Source organism: Protopterus annectens, chromosome 4.part1 (genome assembly GCF_019279795.1).
Source record: "Protopterus annectens isolate FY-2018-M chromosome 4.part1, PAN1.0, whole genome shotgun sequence".
NCBI lineage: Eukaryota > Metazoa > Chordata > Ceratodontiformes > Protopteridae > Protopterus > Protopterus annectens.
Genome location: NC_056734.1, coordinates 701,519,015 through 701,540,072, shown reverse-complemented (window position 1 = coordinate 701,540,072; position 21,058 = coordinate 701,519,015). Strand labels below are relative to the sequence as shown.

At 36.8% G+C, this 21,058-nt stretch overlaps 1 protein-coding gene across 1 annotated transcript in view; it reads left to right on the top strand.

Annotated features, from left to right (window-relative positions):
* Window positions 1-21,058, top strand: part of RSRC1 (arginine and serine rich coiled-coil 1) — a 3,250,950-nt gene that overhangs the window by 3,121,238 nt on the left and 108,654 nt on the right. Inside the window, exon 8 of the mRNA XM_044070481.1 lies at window positions 13,031-13,137. Coding sequence (XP_043926416.1) covers window positions 13,031-13,137 — 107 coding nt within the window. The remainder of the gene's footprint in view (window positions 1-13,030; window positions 13,138-21,058) is intronic.

Sequence of the window (21,058 nt, the reverse complement as noted above, 5' to 3'; positions counted from 1 at the left end):
CTGGTGACACAGATTTGCAAAATCATCTTGCTTGGTGGATCACTTCTCCCCAGATTCACCAAGGCAGACACTTTGTACCCCCATCCCCGGTAGCCACTGTCACCACAGATGCCTCCCTGATCGGGTGGGGGGGGCATTATCAGGGCAGGATGGTTCATGGGACGTGGCAACCGTTCGAGTACCACCTGCACATAAATGTCCTAGAGATGAGAGCGGTGCTTTTAACGTTGCAAGCCCTCAACGACTTTCTTCCTGTAGGGACAATTGCAGTCCACACAGACAACATGTCTGTAGTTTGGTATATCAACAAACAGGGCGGAACCAAGTCCTACCCCTTGTGTCGAGAAGCGCTCAGACTTTGGCAATGGGCGATCTCCTCTCATCGGTTTCTGGTAGCAACGCACATCCCTGGGAAAACCAACATTTTAGCGGACAGATTGAGCAGAGCTATTCTCATGCCTCACGAGTGGTCTCTCAAGCAATCTATAGTGGAGAGATTTTTCTGGAATGGGGTCGCCCATGTTGCGATCATTTTGCTACTCCCCAAAACAGCAAATTCCCAGACTTTTACTCTATCTTCCCTCTATCAGGCCATCCCCCAGAGACGCTCTGACCCAGGATTGGCCCCAGGGACTTCTTTATGCCTTTCCTCCTTTCCCCTGATCCCTCAAGTTATCCAGAAAGCTACCGTTTGAGAGCCAAATGATTCTCCTTGCTCCTTATTGGCCTCGACAAATTTGGTTCCGTTCCTACATCGTCACCTTTTGGTGCAGCCGTGGCATCTGGACCCAGTGCCAGATCTTCTGATTCACCAATCCGGTCAGCTGCACCGGTCTATCCCTTCTCTCAACCTCACAGCATGGTTGCTCCACTTCCTTCCTTAGCCAGGCTTCCTTTGATCTCTAACCCTGTTAGAGACATCATAGTAGCTTCTTTAAAATCCTCTACCAGGAGGATTTATACAAGCAAATGGAAACGTTTCTGTTATTGGGCTAAAGCCAAGAATATTGATCCCTTCACTGCCCCAGTTCAGGCAGTTTTAGACTTCTTAGCGGAGATTTTTCATGCAGGCTCCTCTTCTTCCACAGTTAGAGTTCAATTGGCTGCTATCTCGAACTTTCATGTCGGAATCGCAGATCACAATATTATGTCCCATAGGCTTTGTAGAGCCTTCTTGAAAGGAATTTTCCTGCTAAAGCCTCCAATCAGGAATCCTCCTCCTCAATGGGATCTAAATTTAGTGCTGACATCCTTGATTCTTCCCCCCTTCGAGCCAGCTGTTTCTTGCTCCCTAAAATTTCTTTCTTGGAAAATATTATTCCTAGTCGCTATTACATCGGCCAGGAGGGTGTCTGAACTTCATGCTCTATCGGTTCGACCCCCCTATTTGGTCTTTCACAAAGACAGAGTATCATTGAGAACTAATCCAACCTTTTTGCCTAAGGTCGCCTCAAAGACTAATTTGAATCAATCCATTGATCTCCCTGTATTTTTTCCAAACTATTCAAACAGATCAGAACAAAAACTACATTATCTTGATGTCCACCACCAACTCAGATATTATTTGGACAGAACTAAACAATTTAGGAAATCCGATCAACTCTTTGTTTCCTATGGATAACAAGAAAGGCCTTCCTGTCTCTAAAGTGACCTTATCTAGATGGCTTTCTTCTGTCATCTCTGAAATTTATCTGCTCAGGGGAAAACAGCTGTGCTCAAAACCTAAAGCACATTCAACTAGGAGCTTAGCTACTTCTACAGCCTTTCAAGCTAGACTTCCTTTAGACACTATTTGTGCAGCGGCCACTTGGGCCACTCCTCATACTTTTGTTTCCCATTACAAATTGGACTTGGCCTCCAGGGACAGAGCCAGTTTTGGCTCTACAGTCCTCAAGAGTCTGTTCCATTGAGCTACCCAGGATAGAGGTGCTAGGGGCGGTCCCATCAAGCAAGAATGAAGGCGAGATTGACAACTTAACATTAAGTTATGTACCTACCATAACGTTCCATGTTAGTTGTCTTCTCTCGCCTTCTTTCTTGCGACCCTCCTCCTTCCCCAGGCCTGGACAGACCTTTCTACAAGGAATTATTATGCTGAAGACCATTCAGAGCTGGTCCTTCTTCCATCCTGTAGGCTTTCTTTCTTCCTTTGGGAAGTGTTTATGCTTGGTGCTATTGCCCTTTGTCATCAAACGAGATCTGGGTACTTTGCATCATGGGATATGGGGCTGCCTCGAGCTGGTAAAAGTGACTCTCGAGCTTAGCAGTAAGTCGGAGCCGAGGATCGGCTCCGAACCCATCAAGCAAGAAAGAAGGCGAGAGAAGACAACTAACATGGAACGTTATGGTAGGTACATAACTTCTTATTTTCACCCCCAACAAAACCATGCCTTACCCCTCTATCCTTCACTGTCTCCTCCAAAAATGGCATTATTATCTCTCCCTCTGACCACACATAACGCCTAGGCATTGAAATTGACAAAAACCTACTTTTCGACATCCATATTTCACAATCAAAAAGGTCCATAAAAAATTGGAACACTTTATAGACCAGAAAATCCCTCACAAGACAAGCTCGGATTACCCTTGCCCAAACTCACCTACTGTCCATTGTACTGTATGCCGCTCCTATCCTTACCCAAGTCAGAAGACTTGATCTTGCCAGACTTGTCATGTTATAACAAAATCGCCAAATGTGTCAATAACTCCACCTTCAGAACCTACCACAGCCAGGCTCTAAGGGAACTACAATGGTTAGAACTTCCCCAACTACTAACTTACTACCCAGCTAGTCATTGCCTAGAGTGTTGTAAGACATCCTGAAAAAAAAACAGCACTAGGCCAACTCGTCACCCACTATAATACAAATCGTCCTCTCCGCTCATCCAAGTCTCAACTCTGTATCTCAAAGGCTAACAATAGCGCAGGAAAAGCTCTGTTCTCTCACACCATAGCTAGAGCCTGGAATAATGTCCCTTCTGCTGATTTCTGCCTCAACTCCTACCCATTTTAAAAACTCACTTAAATCACATAATGGAAAAATGTCTATGCCCTTGCATCACATAATTCCTTCTGTTCATTCACTCCATAAAACGTACTGCCTATTTCAACCACTGTATAATTTTTACAGCCTTATGAAACTCTAACTGCTTATGAAAATTGTAGACTTATCACATGAATATCTTTGCTGTTAACTATGTTTTATTCTCTGTATATATATATATATATATATATATATATATATATATATATATATGTATATATATATCTTGTTTTTCCATATTTGCTTATACAGTATTTTTCATATTGTTTTTTATGTTGTTTTTCTCATATTTGCTTCTTAAAATTGTTAATCATTTTGTTTAATTTTGTACTTATTATGGAGCTTTTCTCCTCTGGCCTCTGCTGAAAATGGACCTGTGTCCAGTCGGACTATCTCGGTAAACAAATGCAAAATAAAAATAAATAAAATTTAAAAAAGTATACTGCTTAATATTCATCTGCACTGAACCTCATCTACTGTTTTTCTGCCTACTTGGCCAGCCTTTCCAAATTCATTTGACTGTCACCCACATACACAGTGGATGCTCCTATCTTTGTGTTGTCAGTTGAAGACATTGATGCTGTTTTCTGTTCCCAAATGTATGTCTGAAATTAACACATTAAAGACTTCTGGACCAAGGACTGATCTCTGCAGTTTTAACTTCCCTTTGTCTCTGAAGTTGTCCTTCTCACCTGAGCACTATCCTCCGACTGTGTCACAGTCCACTTTCTCTTTCTTTTGCTTTCACCTAAACTCCTTCAGTTTTTCTAACAGCTGCCTGTATATGAACTAATTGGACACCTTTCTGATGCCCACATAGATGTCTGTAGCAGTACTTTTTAATCGTCGTTTTTTCTAAACTCCAGTCATAAAACTGGGGCAAGTTTAACTTAAAATTTATTCTGGCCCTAAACATATGTTGGCTGTTGTCCTGGAGATTGTTGTCCTCTAGGACAGCAGCTAGCCTTTCTTTCAGGAGTCTGTCCATGACTTTCCTGAACACCACTGTTAGGCTGTAGTACCCTGAAATTTTCATGTTATCTCCCATACAATACTTTTACTGTCATTCATCTTCCATCCCTCAGCTACTTCTGTGTAGACCACTGGTTTGTTATAGCTGTCTTTCTGAAATACTGCTATCAAACCTTCCAGTTGCTTGAAGGTGCTAGGAGGCAGCCTGACTGCTCTCCACTTCCTCCCTCTCTATTCTTGTTTGTCTACCAGTCTGTTCAGTCTGCTTTTGCTTCAAACCAGCATAACACCTTAACTTCTTTTTTGTTCTTGAAGATTTAGGAAAACTGTTTAATTCTGATTTTGCCCCTTCTGTAATATTCTTTTCATCCTTACATATCCTGTTAAAGTATGTCCCTCCATTTCTTCTTCCTTCCTGCTATATATCTAAAATGCCTTTTTTGTTGTTCTTGATCCATTTTGCCATGTCCCTTTCAACTTGCACCAGTTACCCAAAACCCATTTTCCATCTTCCTGCTTGCAACCTTCTACTGTGCTTCTTAAACCCCCACTGTTCTGTTTTGTACTTCCTTTCCCCATTTGCTGTCATGACATCTTCTCTTTTTTTCCTCCATTTGTCCTTTCATTAAACACTTGTCCAAAACCTCTCTCTATTCCATCCTATAGCTTTTTCACCTTCTCAGTCTGTCTGCAGACTCTTAACTCATCTTGACCATCTGACCAATCTCAGCATAAAACCACTCTGAAATCCCGCTTGGTTTCCTTTAGATTCTTACCCTTCCCCAGTGGCAGTTGGTGACGTCAAATCAAAGGGGAGCTGCAGGAGACAACTGAATGGGTGTGGCCAATGGGAAGGGGTGTGGCCAACCAGAAAGGGGTGGGGCTATGCTAAAAAGCACAACAACTGGGGCTTTAATTAAATACATTGCCCTGGGTGCCACTGCCAAACCGTCATTATGAGAGTCCAATCAAGACAAAATGAATTGTAGAAGAAAAAAAATATTTCAGTGCATTGGCTACATGACAGCTTACTTAATATGTAGATGGAAACAAAAAGGTTGCGAGGCATGAAAAAATACATTACTTTTTAAATACATTACTGGAATGTCAGTCAAAATCAAGTATAAAAAAACAAGCAGCAGTCAACTCAAACCGCTTCTCCTTGCACTGCAGTTCTAATTATAATTTATATTCAGCTTTATAAAGTACCAAGTAACATGCTAAAAGTAGCAATACCCCCACTTGTAAAAATGTTTCTTATCCAAAAAAGACCTGCTGCCTGACAACAACTATCTACTTGTTTCATGGGGAAAACATGATCAAGGTAAAAAATGAACAGCAAACAAGAAAGAAGCTCAAGATAAATTGCTTAAAGGATTACTGCACAGGTTATGGACCACACATGATAGATTGGCATTCTGTTTACGGGTAAAGCCTGCAAAGATGACTGCAAGTCTCCAACAAATGTAATGAACATCTGAAAATACTGTAATCCAGTCCTTTATTACAAATACTGTCATATGCATTTCAATACCTAAGGCTTATATGCTATCTAGTTATGTAAATATTCTCTGCATGGCAACAACAAAAAGGCTTTCAATGTTGGTAATTCTTTAACAGTATGCTTATTAAAGCTTACTTGCATCTTACAGTCTCAGACAAGCTTACCTGATCTGATGGTCATTAAAACATTGCTACTTAAAAACAGAGCAACAGGCACTGCGTTTTCTGAATAAGAAGCATAAATCAAAAGTATAAAAATATGACAGAAATCCAGAACATTCTGCAAAATCAAGGACCGATGAAAAGCCACAGTAGTACTTGTGTCTACCTACGATGGGGACGATGGGGGGATACTCTGCACACTTACACTGCATAACTGCTCCTCGCCTTGCTTGGACACATCCAGAGTCACTACGTGGGGAGTGGGGTGCAACAAGTATGTCACAATTTGAAATTTCTCTGGCTGACGGTGATGGCCCTGACACAATTGTCATACCTCTTAGCCTCAGAGCAAGAAATCTGGACAACACCATAAATAGAAGTGAGACAAAGGCCCAAAAATAAGGACAATTTTAAATATTGCTCTTCTAAACTTAGAAAGATAATAAAATAGTAGGTTTTGCATTAGTATGAATTTTCTGAAGGGTATGAAATCTGAAACTCAAATGTCTGTCATTATTTTCTAACTTCAGTCTTTAATAATTTGCCAGAAAACCACAATTTTATGAAAATCAGACCAAAAATGTGATGCAAAAATATAAAATAGCCACACAATACAGCTGGGAACCTGTCAAAGAAGGGACACTTTTTAATATTAGTACTGTTAACTTGAGAAGCTGAAAAAATTAAAAGAATCTACATGCATTTCTGAAATTAAAAGTAATCTGTAACTTTGATCATTACAATTATTTATTAATTGTAAACCATCCGTGTTTTCTTCCAAATTTGCCATTTTGTGTAGGGATTATTAGGGAGAGAGCAACATTTTGAGCCAAAATCCACAATTGAGAGGGTTGGATATACCTAATTTTATAAAGTGATTTATTTGCGTGTACCTCTCATTCTATTAACGCAGAAAATCTAGACAATGCCAAATATATTGGGGGAACATACAAACAGTACTAAAATTTGCTCTTGTATAAACTTACTCAGTTGACAGAACAGCAGGTCTTGCTTTAACATGCATTTTTCTGAAGAGTATGAAGTGTGAAACTCAATGTCTGTCATTATTTAGTGACTTTATTCATAAATAATTTGCCAGAAAACCACAGATTTTATGAGAAACAAACCAAAAATAAGATGCAGAAATGTATTCATTCTGCAAAAATCTAGACAATTAAGAGATATAGTTCAGCCTGGGATGTCTGAGTTTGCTGCCTTTTCCTCCCTCACAAATCATGGTCGAATGGGCCTCCCCACTGCAGCTATTGCAATGTCCCATTACTTGGCTATTTCACCCCATTTGACATAAACACTGTAATGTGCATACTGATTTACTTCTACAATGATTTGTATTTAATTTAAAAGTTTTATTTTACATTTTACAGCACAAACACTAATAGACATCTGCTAAACAAAGCAATGCAGTCTCACAATAAAAATAGACTTGGCATTAAAACTTCTCTTCCCAGGAAACTCACATTCATTGAAACAGCATTGAAACCCAAATTCAAAGAAAATACATCTGGCCAGTGGCAGATAAAGATTAACTTTGGGCCATTTTCAAATCATAGGCCCCTTGCACAGGAAACATACACGTGTTCTTTGATGCACCTTCCTGATTGTATTAAATTATATTCCTCGTGTAATACAGTACAGCTGTTAGAGGGCATTTTAAATTTATTGTTTTGTACATTTTTCCAGTAAACAATGAAACAAAATGCATGCACTAATAATGACAAAACTGCCCAGTTCAGAACATTTCCATCATAAAAGTTTACTCAAACTTCTACAATCCACCAGTGTCAGTAAATATGCACAATCTCTGCAGAAGTAAAAGTCATCTAAATAATTCCACATTAAAGAGATCTGAAACTAATGACGAGGTTGCTGTTAACAAACAACTTTAATATTTCATTGTTTCATCTACAAATAAAGTGTCTGTTGCTGTTGAATAAATTGCCTGTTACAATAAAAAATGATAAGCTAGTAATATTGCAATAGGGAATGGTTGGCAAACTGATAGGTTCGACGCTACTAGGTATCTCCACCAAAGAGGACATTCTCAGGACTGCAGCATCCACCCCCTTTAAAAGTACAGTACAGTACAGTGATGCATCTATATACTGTGGGAGTAAAACCCACAGCCATCTGCATGAAAAGCAAGTACACTACCTGTTGTACTATTAACAATACAAGCAGACTCACATAAGCAGCATTAAACTTCTCTTCAAGCTGTTAGATGCTTGTAAAATCCACTCAACAGTCAACTTTATCTCTCAACTTTGAAGCACAAGAAATCTGGAAAAGCAAAAATTTATTTGGGGGGGGGACAAAAGCCGAAAAACTAGGGACACATTTTAAACATTGCTTGTATACTCTTGGAAAGTTGCTAGAATACAATGCTGTGTTGCCACCTTGCATTTCACTGCCACGTCTTGGACCCTGTACCCTGTGCACTGTGCACTACAGTCAGAGCAACATACCACTATGCCAAATCAGTTGTTTCTTGAAAGATAGGTAGACTGAAACTTAAATGGCTATCATTTACTGAATTCAGTTCTCATAGCTCTCAACCTCTTAGCACAAAACACCTAGACAAAGCCAATAATGGAGGAATATAGCCCCAAAAATAGGGACAAATTTCAAATATTGATCTTACAAACAGAAAATTGCTAGAATAAATGGTTTTGTGTTACCATGTACTTTCTGAAGAAAATGAAGTCTGAAATTCAAATGCCTGTCATTATTCAAAATGCGGAAAACCACAATATGAGGCAAAAATCTCACAAGTGGTGATGGATAGGGAATTCAAATTCTTACTACATGGTCCCAAGGTGCAGAGTTTGAGTCTATCTAGCCACCAGGTATATTTAACTGGGGCATCTCTCTCTCTCTCTCTCTCACACACACACACACACACACACACACAAAGCCTGTGAGAGAAAGTCCTTCCCTCATGTGAGAGCAGGCTGGGTAGCAGCCTTCAGACATTGCAGTCTAATCCCCTTCCAGTCTATGCAGTTGTAACTACGTAGACTTCTGGGGTCTCTGCTGCTGAATACTGTCTTCCTCCTCTGGACTGGTTCACCAGCAGTCCAGATCGGGAAATGCAGTGAGTGCGTTCTTTTTGTTTTTTTTACTTTGTGTTTTCTTTTTTACTTTTCTTTTTACAGCTGGGGGGGGGGGCTGCAGTCCTGCAGGCCAGTAGCACGAGCCACCCCTGCCCTTCCCTCATTCTAAACCACACAGCTGTTTAATCTATTTTGTTTAATAGCGTATTTACCTAGACATTCTTCACCCACTTTGTCTTGGTTAAAACTAGATAGTGAGCTGCAAAGGTCATACAAATGACTAACGTTTTCTCAAGAGAAAATTCTTTTTGGTTATAGCAAGAATTATAGCTGATGATGTACCATTGTTCGTGTGGGAAGGTTAACAGCGAGCAATGCTGTGCTCCTGTGGAGTGAATTAATTACAATTGATTCAGTCATCATAACCTTATTTGTCACTTGGTATGTTTTAAGGCTGTTATGGTACATGACTATAGATTTCTAGCCTTTGCTTTAATTGTGATTGGAAATACAGCAGGTCCTTCAGAAAGGATTAGATTTGTTAATCCTAAAGAAGTATAGGAGAGCTGTTTTTCAGGTGAAATTTTGCTCACTGAATAATGACAGACAAGGCTGTTACCATTACTGAGAGATGTGAGCATCATTAACACAGACTGGATATGCGACAGGTCTCATTCAGCTTGAACAGCTGCTAAACATTTCCCCTAGTTTCTTTGTGTAAATCTTTGAAAGTAGCCATTTGAAGAAAATTGAGTGGTGGTGGTGGTGGTTCATGAAAGTGAGCAAAGACTCAGAAGCGAAAGAGGATTATTGTCAACCATAATTCAGTTTATATGTGGTATTCAGTAGTCTGTAGTGCTGAAACCTACTGAAGACTTATGGCTGTGGGACGAATAGGGTATAATAATAATTTTAATCCTAACAACAGCATCATTAGAATGCTTAAATTATACTCCTTAAATGTAGCCATGCTTTCCCTTTACAGAATCATCTTAACTCTACATCCAAGATTACCATATTTACTCTTTCAACTCATTTTTTTACTTCTGTTTCTATAATTGTGAAAAGTAATTTTATTAGAGCAGAAAATGCAAAAATGTTTTTAAAAGTTTTCACATTTTTTCTTAATCTTAATGGAAGAGTGACAGGAGGTAGACTGTTCAGTGCTCTTAAAGGGCAGACCAATTAGGTTAATTACCTCATTCTGCTATCAAATGGAAGAGGTTTATTTCTTGTTCATGTGTTAGATATAGCATTTGAAAACAAAAAAGTTTATTTGCATCTAAGTGTTTGAAGCAGATCCTAATAAAAGCCAGGACTGTACAACAAAGTTTGAAGGCATTCACTTTTTTGTACATTTAGTTTGTTTATTATAGTGCTTATTTCTAAGCACTTTACAAAGAAAACCATCACTTAAACAATGCAAGGAATTCTAATCAAATAAAATAACTATATGTAGTATGTAATGATTTGTTAAAACAAATCTTGCTGCGCAAAATATTTTTGATTAAAGTGAGCAATATAACACAAGAAGTTAACATTGTCACATAAAGTACAACATAGTAACTTTCACTGTCAAACAAAGGCCCCAAACCAACATAGTACATACAAATTTGAGTCCAAATATAAAACTCAGTGTCCCAGCTTCTTCATATAATCCTTACATAAGTTGCACAAAATAAGCAGCTGCCACCAGAACGAAAGGCAATTATGATGGATAAACATACAGAATTCAACGTCAAAGAAAAACATTGAGCAAGATGAATATTCACATTAAAAATACTACAAATATGCTCAGGGAATGGCAAATAAAGCATTAACTCAGCAGCTCAGGTTCCAAGTAAATTCTTACTGTATACATATATATATATATATATATATATATATATATATATATATATATATACACACACACACACACACACAGAGAAAGTCCAGCAAAAAAAAGCATGAGCAAGTTAGTGAACGACTGTACATAATTTCCATTCTTTGTTCTTCTACACCTGCCGTTGCTTCCAACCTCCAGTCTGCATCCAAAAGTAGCAGCTCTAAAGGGACTACAACTAAGGTGAAAAAAATACTGATCACAGCCCCTCATTCACAATTATTACTCTTCCTTTGATATTCAACTACATAGTTTCTTTAGGGGCACAAATGTGCCACAGCACAGTTAGTGATTAATCCAGTCAAATACACTGAACAAAATCCAAAAATAGCACAGAAAGAAGGAAAGTTAAAACAAATCCCTTAGAGAACCAGAGAGGGTACAAGCTCTCCCATTTGGAATCCACCTGTTGCCACTGACAGTAGCTGTCCTTCAGAAGCACACTTGTGATAAAGTTTATAAAAATATCACTAAGTCACAGTTTGTAAAATATTGGTTAGAGTAGTTATGAGCATATCTGTTATCTCTAAGGGCACAAATTATAAAAATATGTATATGAACCAGAACATAGTATTTCTTCTTTATCTTCCTGTCATGATTTGGATTCACAGATCAGAATTTGAGCAAACGTTAGTATAGAGTCTTAATTTCCTCACCACAATACAAGCAAACAGAGGCAGTATTTTGTTTATTTTCCTTATAATAGCATAGCTTTTCTTTATGGTTCACTAAGTTTTGACACTGCCTAATTCAAAATTCTGTATTAACAGTCTTTTCTGAGTTTTGACAAGGAGACAGGATGTTAGTCCCAAAGGCATATTACAAATCAGTCCCGTGGATGCCAATGGACATGTGCAGAAGAGTAGGGTTTAACCCCAAAATAACACTCCCTAATGCATGGATAGCAGCTTCTGTATGCCTTTTACTCAGCTTTCACCCTAGGGAACTTATGGGTCATAGGGCTGTTGCTCAAGCAACTGAATGGGCCCGCTAGGCAGCCTGCAGGGGATGGGCTAAATATTTATTGAGGGGACTGGGCCAAAAAAATAATTCTCTTCTGATACGTTTAATTTGAAGTTCACAGAATGTATTCAGCATCTAACTTGACTGCAGTTTGCATAGCAGCTTTAAGGTATGTGTAATTTATTTACACAAAGCAGAGTAATAGAATAAGACAGATCTTATACTTTTCAGGCAGCATAAAAGAATAGGGCATATTTTATTATATTCACACAAAATACATGATCGTTGTCAAAGCAAGTGACTGCAGGTGACATATTAAAAGCATGTCATGTTTATCTACTTCTAAATGCTCCATGCACACACTCACCATCTGTCTGTAGTTGAACAGAGAAAGGTTTTTGCACTAATGTATACTGAGTACTTTCCTGTAGGAAGAGACTATAGCTGTAACCTGTAGCTTTCTTCCCATTCACAAGGAAATGACTATAATGCCAAGTGGGCATGTATGTTTTCCTTACATTATACCTTACTTTCTTATATACAAATCTCCCAGAGTTGCCATTCGCCATTTATTATGAGCAGTTGTCAGTCCATCCCCCAGATCAAGAATTTGACGTGGTTGGAGATATGAAGTATGGAGTCTCATCCTCAGTGCTTCGCCATTGGCCAGTTAATATGAACTAGATCTTAAATACTTAACTTGTGTCATTTGCATTATTTTACAGATGAAAGGAATATAATTTTCTTAAAGGAACATGATGTTTGTATCAAGTTGTCATTTTTATGCAGTTTAGAATTGTGACTTTCAGCTAATGACAGATTTACTGAAGACACATCTGTTTTAGCTAACAGTACAAACATCAAGTGTTAAAAAGTGCAGTGTTTTCTATGGAAAGTGTGGGGGTTTTACATCCCATCAGATTTAACACAGCCCCAGACAACTGCAGCTTAGAGAAAACTGCCACTTTCCATCTATAGCCGTGTCATTTAAAAGTGCAATTTCACTTTGAAAGTATCTTTTTTTTATCCCAAAGGGTTCATTAGATTTGCTTTCTTTGATACAACTGAGCTGAATATTAGAATTATTAAGTATTATGCAGGGACCCACAAATAGCTTGGATATTAGCATTTTATCTTAATTTGAGTTATGTAGCCAAGTGCTTTGTGTGTGCATGTATATATATATATATATATATATATATATATATATATATATATATATATGTATATATATACACACATATATACACACACACACACACACACATATATATGCGTGTGTGTGTTTTTCCCTAAATGATCAGTGCTGTACTAGACAAAATGAGCATTTATTCTCTTACATATGAAATAATTTTAATGAATATTAAACATTTTATGCAGCAAATGTATGGGAAGAGCACAAGTAATATTTTTGTCATTTTTGTTTTATAGAGCAATACAGTCTTGCAGAGCAAGTAAAGCGGTTGTGGGATATTGAGGCAATTGAAAGTGACAAATTTATTCAACAAGAATTCAAGTCAAGCAGAGATGCTAAAAAGGTATGCAAACCATTTCATTCTGGAAGAGATGTTTGACCATAAATGGTTTTATCTTACTGAATTCCCCTCTTTGTTTGTTTTTGTCTAGTTACAACATCGGTTACAAGGAATTATGGTGGCAATTAGCCTTAGAAGCCAATAAAACCCCTGGCTTAAACGAATACATTTCCATCCTACCATTATTAAGATTAAAAGCAACTAAGACATAACTGCAGAAGTCATAATAAATAAGACCAGTAGATGGCACTATCTCATAGCAAACAGTAATGAATGGCAAACACTATGGCCCTATATAACGCACACTTTTTAGGAAAAACATATAAATACAAACGTTCAAGATTTCCAAACTAACACAAACCACATAAATGAATTTTTTAAAAGTGTTTTAAAATGACTTTTTAACATAAACAATGATTTTTATTAATTTTAACTATTTATGAATAAAGATTATTATTTTAAGAAAAACTGACATACAGTTTTAACACTGATGAAATGTGAAAGCTCATTTGTACATTCAAGATTGCAAGTATGAAATGATTGGTTAGGGTAGAATTAATCATGTATAAAAAGGATGTTTGTAACATGGTTGCTATATCTGATGAAGTCCATTCTAGGACGAAAACGCAGGTTTTTTAAAAAAAGCGTTCATTTGATTGTGTGGAGACGTGATTAAACTTTTGTGCAGTCTGCACCATCTCTCCTTTTTGGCTTTTTCATTTGTTGGAATTTGGTATTTTTGTCTAGTCCTTTCATGTATTCCACTCAGTGCTTTAGCAGACCTGTATCTTTGCCTTGGTATTTCTATATTATAATGCTCTATTTCCTATTTGGACTTTCAAGCAGCCCTTTTCACTTCTGTCACACTTTACACACCCTCACCTTCTATTATTATGAATTTATATTTTGCTAGATACCTCAACATCATCTGAACTCATGGATTTTGTAAATTGCATACTACAGATGTGTTAAACAATTTTTTTTTTTTTGTGATTCGGTGTCTTTTTTTTTTTTTTGGGTGGGGGGTCTCAGTGTTACCATACAAAAACTGGTAGTATAGAATGGAGACCCAAGGATAAGAGCTGCTTATACTCCTCATTCTATACTAACTGTTTTTATTATATCAGTCTCAACTTGAGTGTAATGCAAATCTGGCGAGCCATTTATTAGAGAAGTGCTCCCAGATCACTCCTGAAAATAGGCACTTTTGCCTGGTTTGTTAATACAATAAATCACTGTATAGGTTGGAGTCAGATGGTTATCTTGCCAGGGACACTGTCCTCATTATAAGTATGTTGTAAGTACTGTCCATTCCCAGATGTTTCCCCTTATCTCAGTGTTATTAACATGGCCAGTGCAAATCTCTTGTGTAGTTGATCCAGGTTTTGTTTCTGATTTATATTCAGTAATTGGTCGATATAAGCATAATTCCTTCTATAATTATCTAAAATAACTATTTCTACCACACTTTTTGGAGCAAAATGAAGACTGCTATCAGTGATGAAGTGCCCAAGCTTGTTGCCCTGAGTGTGCATTTGTTTATTGTTGTCTCAAGCTGGGATATAATGGATCAGGCTACAAACTTCATTAGAATTTTAATTTTACCATTGGTACCCAAACCGAAAAGAGCACATTACTTTGAATAGTTTTTGAAATGCCAATATTCTTAAAGAAAAGAAATCGGTTAAATGTGTTACAAAAAGCATCTGCTGTTAATAAATTATAGTAGTCACATGTATACTCTTACATCTGCCTGTAAATGTGTGTTTGTACAGATTAAGTAATACTGGGATTAAAAATGTCCTTCAGAAAATACAAATTGTTTAGTTTTTGTAGAATAACTTCATTATTTCTATGCCTTTAATTAATAGGGACACAACCCCTCATAATATGTTTTGCTAACAAGTCACCACGTTTTCCTAAATTATTTACTTTTTTATCAAACAGACCAGAAGAGTTTATGGTAGGGATAAAGGAGAAGGAAACATAAGAAAACCTTTTGGATATATTACAAGAATGGTATACAGAAGGATGCTGTGGGACTGAGGAATAGTACTGGGTAGTGGAATGGAAGGAAAAGATACAAGCAGGACCAGAATGTAATGGACAATACACAAGGTACATTTAGTCTCCCCATGTGACCAGCAAATATTGTGCATTGTGGTACATGAAGTCAGGCTACAAAGTATAATGTTTTTAATTAATGGTATGTAATTTTGTCTACTATATATAATTAAAACAGAAATGATTCCAAACAGCCACTCGCAGAAGTCTGTGACCACGCAAAACACTGTTATTTTAACATATAAAAAGTGTATTAAAACGAAACACGTTTTATTCACTCAACAGGAGTAACTTCTTCAGAAATAAAATAAGCACGACAATGTGGTGCAATTTAAAAGGTCCGCTTCAGAGTAATGTGATAGTACTAGCCAATCAGTAAGCCCATTAGGTGGGAAAAACAAATGTTGTTTAAAGCAACACAGTCTTGGATACACTATATAAGTGGCTAACATAGATCATTAAAAAGTAATTGCTCAAAAAGAAACAAAGTGTAAAACTTGTTTCCTACTTTAAAGACAATTTCTTTACAGTCAGTTTTTACGATCAATTTTTAAAACAGCCAGGTAATAAGTTGTAACAACAATTATAAGTTGTTTTATGATAAATAAATATACAGATGTAAAAAAATGTGCAAGTTCTACTTAAAGTAGCTAAAGTTTAAAATACTACAAACTCTCCTATAACCATTAAAATCTAAGGTGTCATTTTTAACCAGACTTATTGTCTCATACAGCTCTTTAATTTCAATAGACAAGCTATGTTACAATTGTCATTTAGACCAGGGTGAGAAAATGTGTTTAATGTCAATTGCCATTCAAGTTTGCGGCATTCTAATAGTAGTGACGTGGGACCCACATCCTGGTCTTAATGACAATTGTAACATAGCTGGCAAAACTGCTGAAATCAGGGTTTGGAATGAAGGAAGGAATGACTGGCTGAATATGAAGCTTCTCAAGAACTGTTTAAAAAAATAGTAGAGTTAGAAGACAGAGCACACAAAAACATGGGATTTTCTACAAATTCAGACAGTGTGAAGGAAATATATTGCATTAATTGCATGAAAATGCAGATTAGCAACTGGACTGGTATTCCACAGCAGGATTTGTAAATTGAAAGGGCACACCATGTGTATGCTGCAAATTTGACCATGAGAAAGTAGCCAAGACCTATATTAGAAAATATGTAGTCGTCCCAGCACAAATATTTTTGCTCCTGATAAAATTATGGCAGAAAGGAAAAATATTGCAAATTGGTAACAGCATGATGTTTGTGGAAAATGATTACTCACTGTACATCAGGGTGAAAAGAAATGAGTTTATCCCTGCAGTCAGACATTACCAAAAGGTGGGTGTGTTATTATCTTCTATTAAACATACCTCATGTTCTCAAACTTGGCATATTTTTACATGGAAGTTTTTACATAGGGCTTTCCAAACTTCTGATAGAGTTGCTAGAATTAATGGAAATGGAAATATTTCATGTTGGAGATTCTCACAAAATTGTAATGCTGATTGGGTACATATATTTTATGAATGTTCGTTATTGTCTTTTTTGGTTTAAAATAGAAGAATTTTTACAAACATTTTCTGATAACTTTTCCCTTTCAAAGTTTTTGATTTTATTTAATGTAATAAGACAAAAATAAATGTGAAAAATGTGAATTGTAATATTCTTTGGTCTGTTATGGCTGTTGCAAGGAAGAGCATTACGAGAAAATAGAAAACATGTACATCTCCATCTTTTGAAGATTTTTTCATATTCGTAAAATAAACAGCAGTTAAACAGACCAAAGTTAAAGAATTAAGAATCCATCCAAATACATTTTTCAACAATCCTTGGATTAAAGTTGTTGAGTCTTTCAGCTTTTCCCGGTTAGGGGTCGCCACAGCAGAACTCCGGTCCGCTAATGATTGGCAGTGGATTTTTATGTGCCAATTTGCCAGCCCTGGTGCACAACCTTCAATAAAGATATGCCCATTCACGCATGTCTCCACACAGAAGACGCTCTAGCTGAGAATCAAACAGGACAACGTCTTACTGTGAGGCGACAACACTACGCACCACTTATTGACTTATATTTGGAAAATAATGATAATGAGTGAATGAACATTGAAACTAAAAAATTTTGGAGTTCTACATTTATATCTAATATCAGGCCTTTGTAAATATTGTAAATAATTTAGTTTGCTCGTTTGTTAATAATATATTATTATATATAGAGCATACATTTATTGTAATTGATTATCTGTTATTTTTTGTTTAAAAAATAAAAACTTCTTGGTTAAAAAAGGTGGGTGTGAGATTTAAGTTGCTACATCGAGCTGCTGTTCAAATATTTTCCCCTGGGGGATAAATGCATATTTGGATGATTGTTTGTGGATAGTAAGATATAAGCAGTGAAAATGTTTCTGCTTCCTTTAGTTTTATATGCAGCTCAGGCATATATTTATCAACCAGAGAAGTTGTGGACAATAAAGAATTGAAAGAATTTCCTTGGGGAAGAGGGCAGGTGTTAAGTAGAGTAAGTTGTTTCTCCCCATAAAAGAAAGTAATTTATGATTATCTTATTTGAAGTGATGCCTTATGGTTACACACTTAAGGCTTTTATTTGTAACTCAAGCAGAAGGTTACAAATCAAAGTGGAAAGATATGATGATGAAATAGGGCTGGGAATTCAAGAAATAAGAAGAGACTAGGATTTTGGATGCAGGCCCTCAAGAAGAATAACAACGACCATAATATTATGTTTAAAAAGTAGCAGAAAGTATTCCAACAACAAATAAAAATCACAAAAGACCAACCGTCTCTGGTTTTAGAAAAGATTAGGCAGGACCCAAGGGGGGTTGAGTATGGGAGAAAACAGTAAAGGCAAAAGAATTAAGATGGCAACTCCAACTAAACGCTACAAGGTTTCCAGGATTAAATGATGTAGTGTCAATTAAAAGTGTACTTAAAAAGATTTGTAATAAGTTATAATTGGAAGGTATTAGTAAATAAAATATAAGAGAAATGACTGGATGAACTTTAAATAAAGTTTTTTAATTAAGATTATGAAATTGGATTGCTGAATGGTTAATTGGGAAGGTTATTTAAGTGCACAGTGTTGTATATTATTGTATATTTGGAAGAAGTCCAGTAAGGACAAAAGAGCTTATCATTAAATTAATTCAACAAACTGGTGGTCATCCAGTTGGTCTTATGTGAACTTTACTGGTTTTATTACTTATATTCCAAGAACTAAGCCAATGTAGGAGGAACGATGCTTAAGAGAAGGCAGGATTTGAATGAGCTATATAATGTTTGCCGATGACCAGATAGATTATAAGTGATGTATAATATTTGCAACTAAAGTTATGTCAGTATGGTTTGTGATGTATAATGTTTTCAACTGAAATTGTCATTATGGTTTATTTTCATTTATATAATGGTATGTGATAATTTTATAAAGATGTTTCTTGTTTAATTAAAAAAACAAAAAAGGGAAGAAGAACCAAGCCAATGTGGAAATGGAGAAATTAGATTTTACCAGCAGGGGTAATTGGAAGTAGAAGCATAGAAATTAGGCTGGAATTTACTGGAGAAAATTAGCAAAGAAACTAATATATTGGGACCAAATAACTATGGATGGAAAGGTAATGGACTTTGATGAGGCCAAGCAGAAGGTTGGACTGCTGGTTAGGGATTGCTTCCTTACCAGGAATTGATAGATTATAGGCAAAGAGAAAGGGATAGGGGAGTGCTAAATGAAATACCAGCTTTGGATGAGTCTAAATTAGAAGCCTGCTGTTAAAAATAAGATAATTAGTAGGGCATATAAAATATCCCATGATAACCATAATAATCAATCAGAAGATGTTAGAAAAGCTTGGGAAGAGATACTGGAAACGCAAAATAGAGAGGAGCACTGGGAGGATATATATATGGTTACCAAGTAAGCAATAAAGTCCAGAGTTTGGATTTATGGATGGAATTTTTTGCATAGGTACTTTTCCCCAGAGCAGATTTCAGACAGTTTCTCCCCAGGCAGATGCAATTGTTGGATGTGATATGGGTAAGAGGGAGGTAATTGGGAACATGTTTTGGGAATGCAGTGAGTCAGCAAATTTAAAAAATTCCCTACAGAGAACTAAGGAAATTATTCCTTTGAGGTGGAATATAAAATCTGAATAGCCTGGACATAGTAAGGAATTGCTAAGTTTAATACTGTTGGATGATAACATAGTAATTACTAAAAAATGGAAATCAAAATGTAAACTATGCGTAGTAGAAGAATTGAATATTGTAAAGTTGATAAAAGTATCAGAGGTGGGATCTTTAGAAAAGAGAAGGACCAAATCACCCATATACAGAATTGATGGTAAGAATACATACAGAATAATTTTCAGGAGGAGTAGGTAGAGAAGTGAAGTTTAATGGAAGGCAGGACTTGAGCAATTTATGTAATGTTGTAGTGATCGGTTGTATAAAAATGAACATATTTGCGTATAATGCATCAGACCAATGAAAATATTAACAATGTTTATGATGGTTTGTTTTCTTTTCTGTAACTATTTGTGTACCCATGTCATTGTTGAAAATGTGTGTGAATAGAAGGTGTTTTAAAAACAAGGTAATTGTCTACATACTGCATTCTTATGGATGAAGCCTACCTTATATGCCACAACAGACATTCTCATGGCAGTGTACATAATTTGAAATTTTACAACATAAATGGACTGTTTACTAAATGGGATTCCAAGATGCAAGTTTTTTTTTTTTTTTTAACATTCCCAATCAACACAGAAAAAATTGCCTATATGTTACTTCTTGATTTAGGACCTTGAGATACTTTTTGTGATCTGTTTGCCTTTTCTTGAAATGAGAGGATGCTGTTTCATCATCCTTCTCCATGTATTTTAGCTTGCTTGGGTAATAATCAATAGATAGAGGACTTAACTGGCTCAGAAGTTTGCCACACATTAGTCATTAGAGTTCTTAGAAATAAGCTCAGTTAATCATTGTCAGTCAGAAAGACACAACCATGCCCCAAGTGATGGGTCAAAACTGAGCTCTCTAAGCCATTTCTTTGAGTAAGATGCAGTTCCTTTGGTTTTTCCCCTCACTTTTTTTTTCTTTTTTGTGAAACTCATGGAGATGTGTATAATTCTTTGCAGTATACCTGCATTTGTTAAATATCTCAGAGCATTTCAGAGGTGCAGCTACTTTATATTGTCTCTCTTATTTACTTTGAAGTTGTGTTGAGATGTTCATTATTCCCACTCTATCAGTGATAGTGTGGGTACTTTTACAGGTAAGTAAGACTTACTCATCTGTTCTGTACTGCTGCATTTATGGATTTGTTGTCATTACCACATGTATTTCTTGGGTGTTTTATATCTGTCCCTTTGTGAACACTAGGACCAGATGCCGTATTGATCCACTTTTTCCTTCACCCCCTTTTTATGCAAGAACTGTGAGCACCCCATATCACCTTGATGGGGGTGGTTTCTCATCCTGGGAAGAAATTACATTTCATTATCACGTCTTAGTAGTCTAGGCTGAAGGCAGAGCTGCAGTAAGCTGTCTAACATCTTTACGATGCATAGCATTTTTTCAGTTTTTGAGGCCTAACTATACCCCCTAGCTGCTGAGCTCGGTCTGACAGGATGGCCTACTGTGCTTTCCTTTCTGTGCGTGCACACTTCTGCTTGTGTGATACGATACTTCGTGAATGTGGCTCAGCAAAGCCAAGTGTACATCTCTGGCCCCATACATGCCATGTCATAAATCTGTGTCCAGTGGATGCCAGCATTGCAGAAGGCCAGACTGCATCCCTCTCAGTAGATGGATGAGCCAGTGCTGAACATTCACTCCCACTATC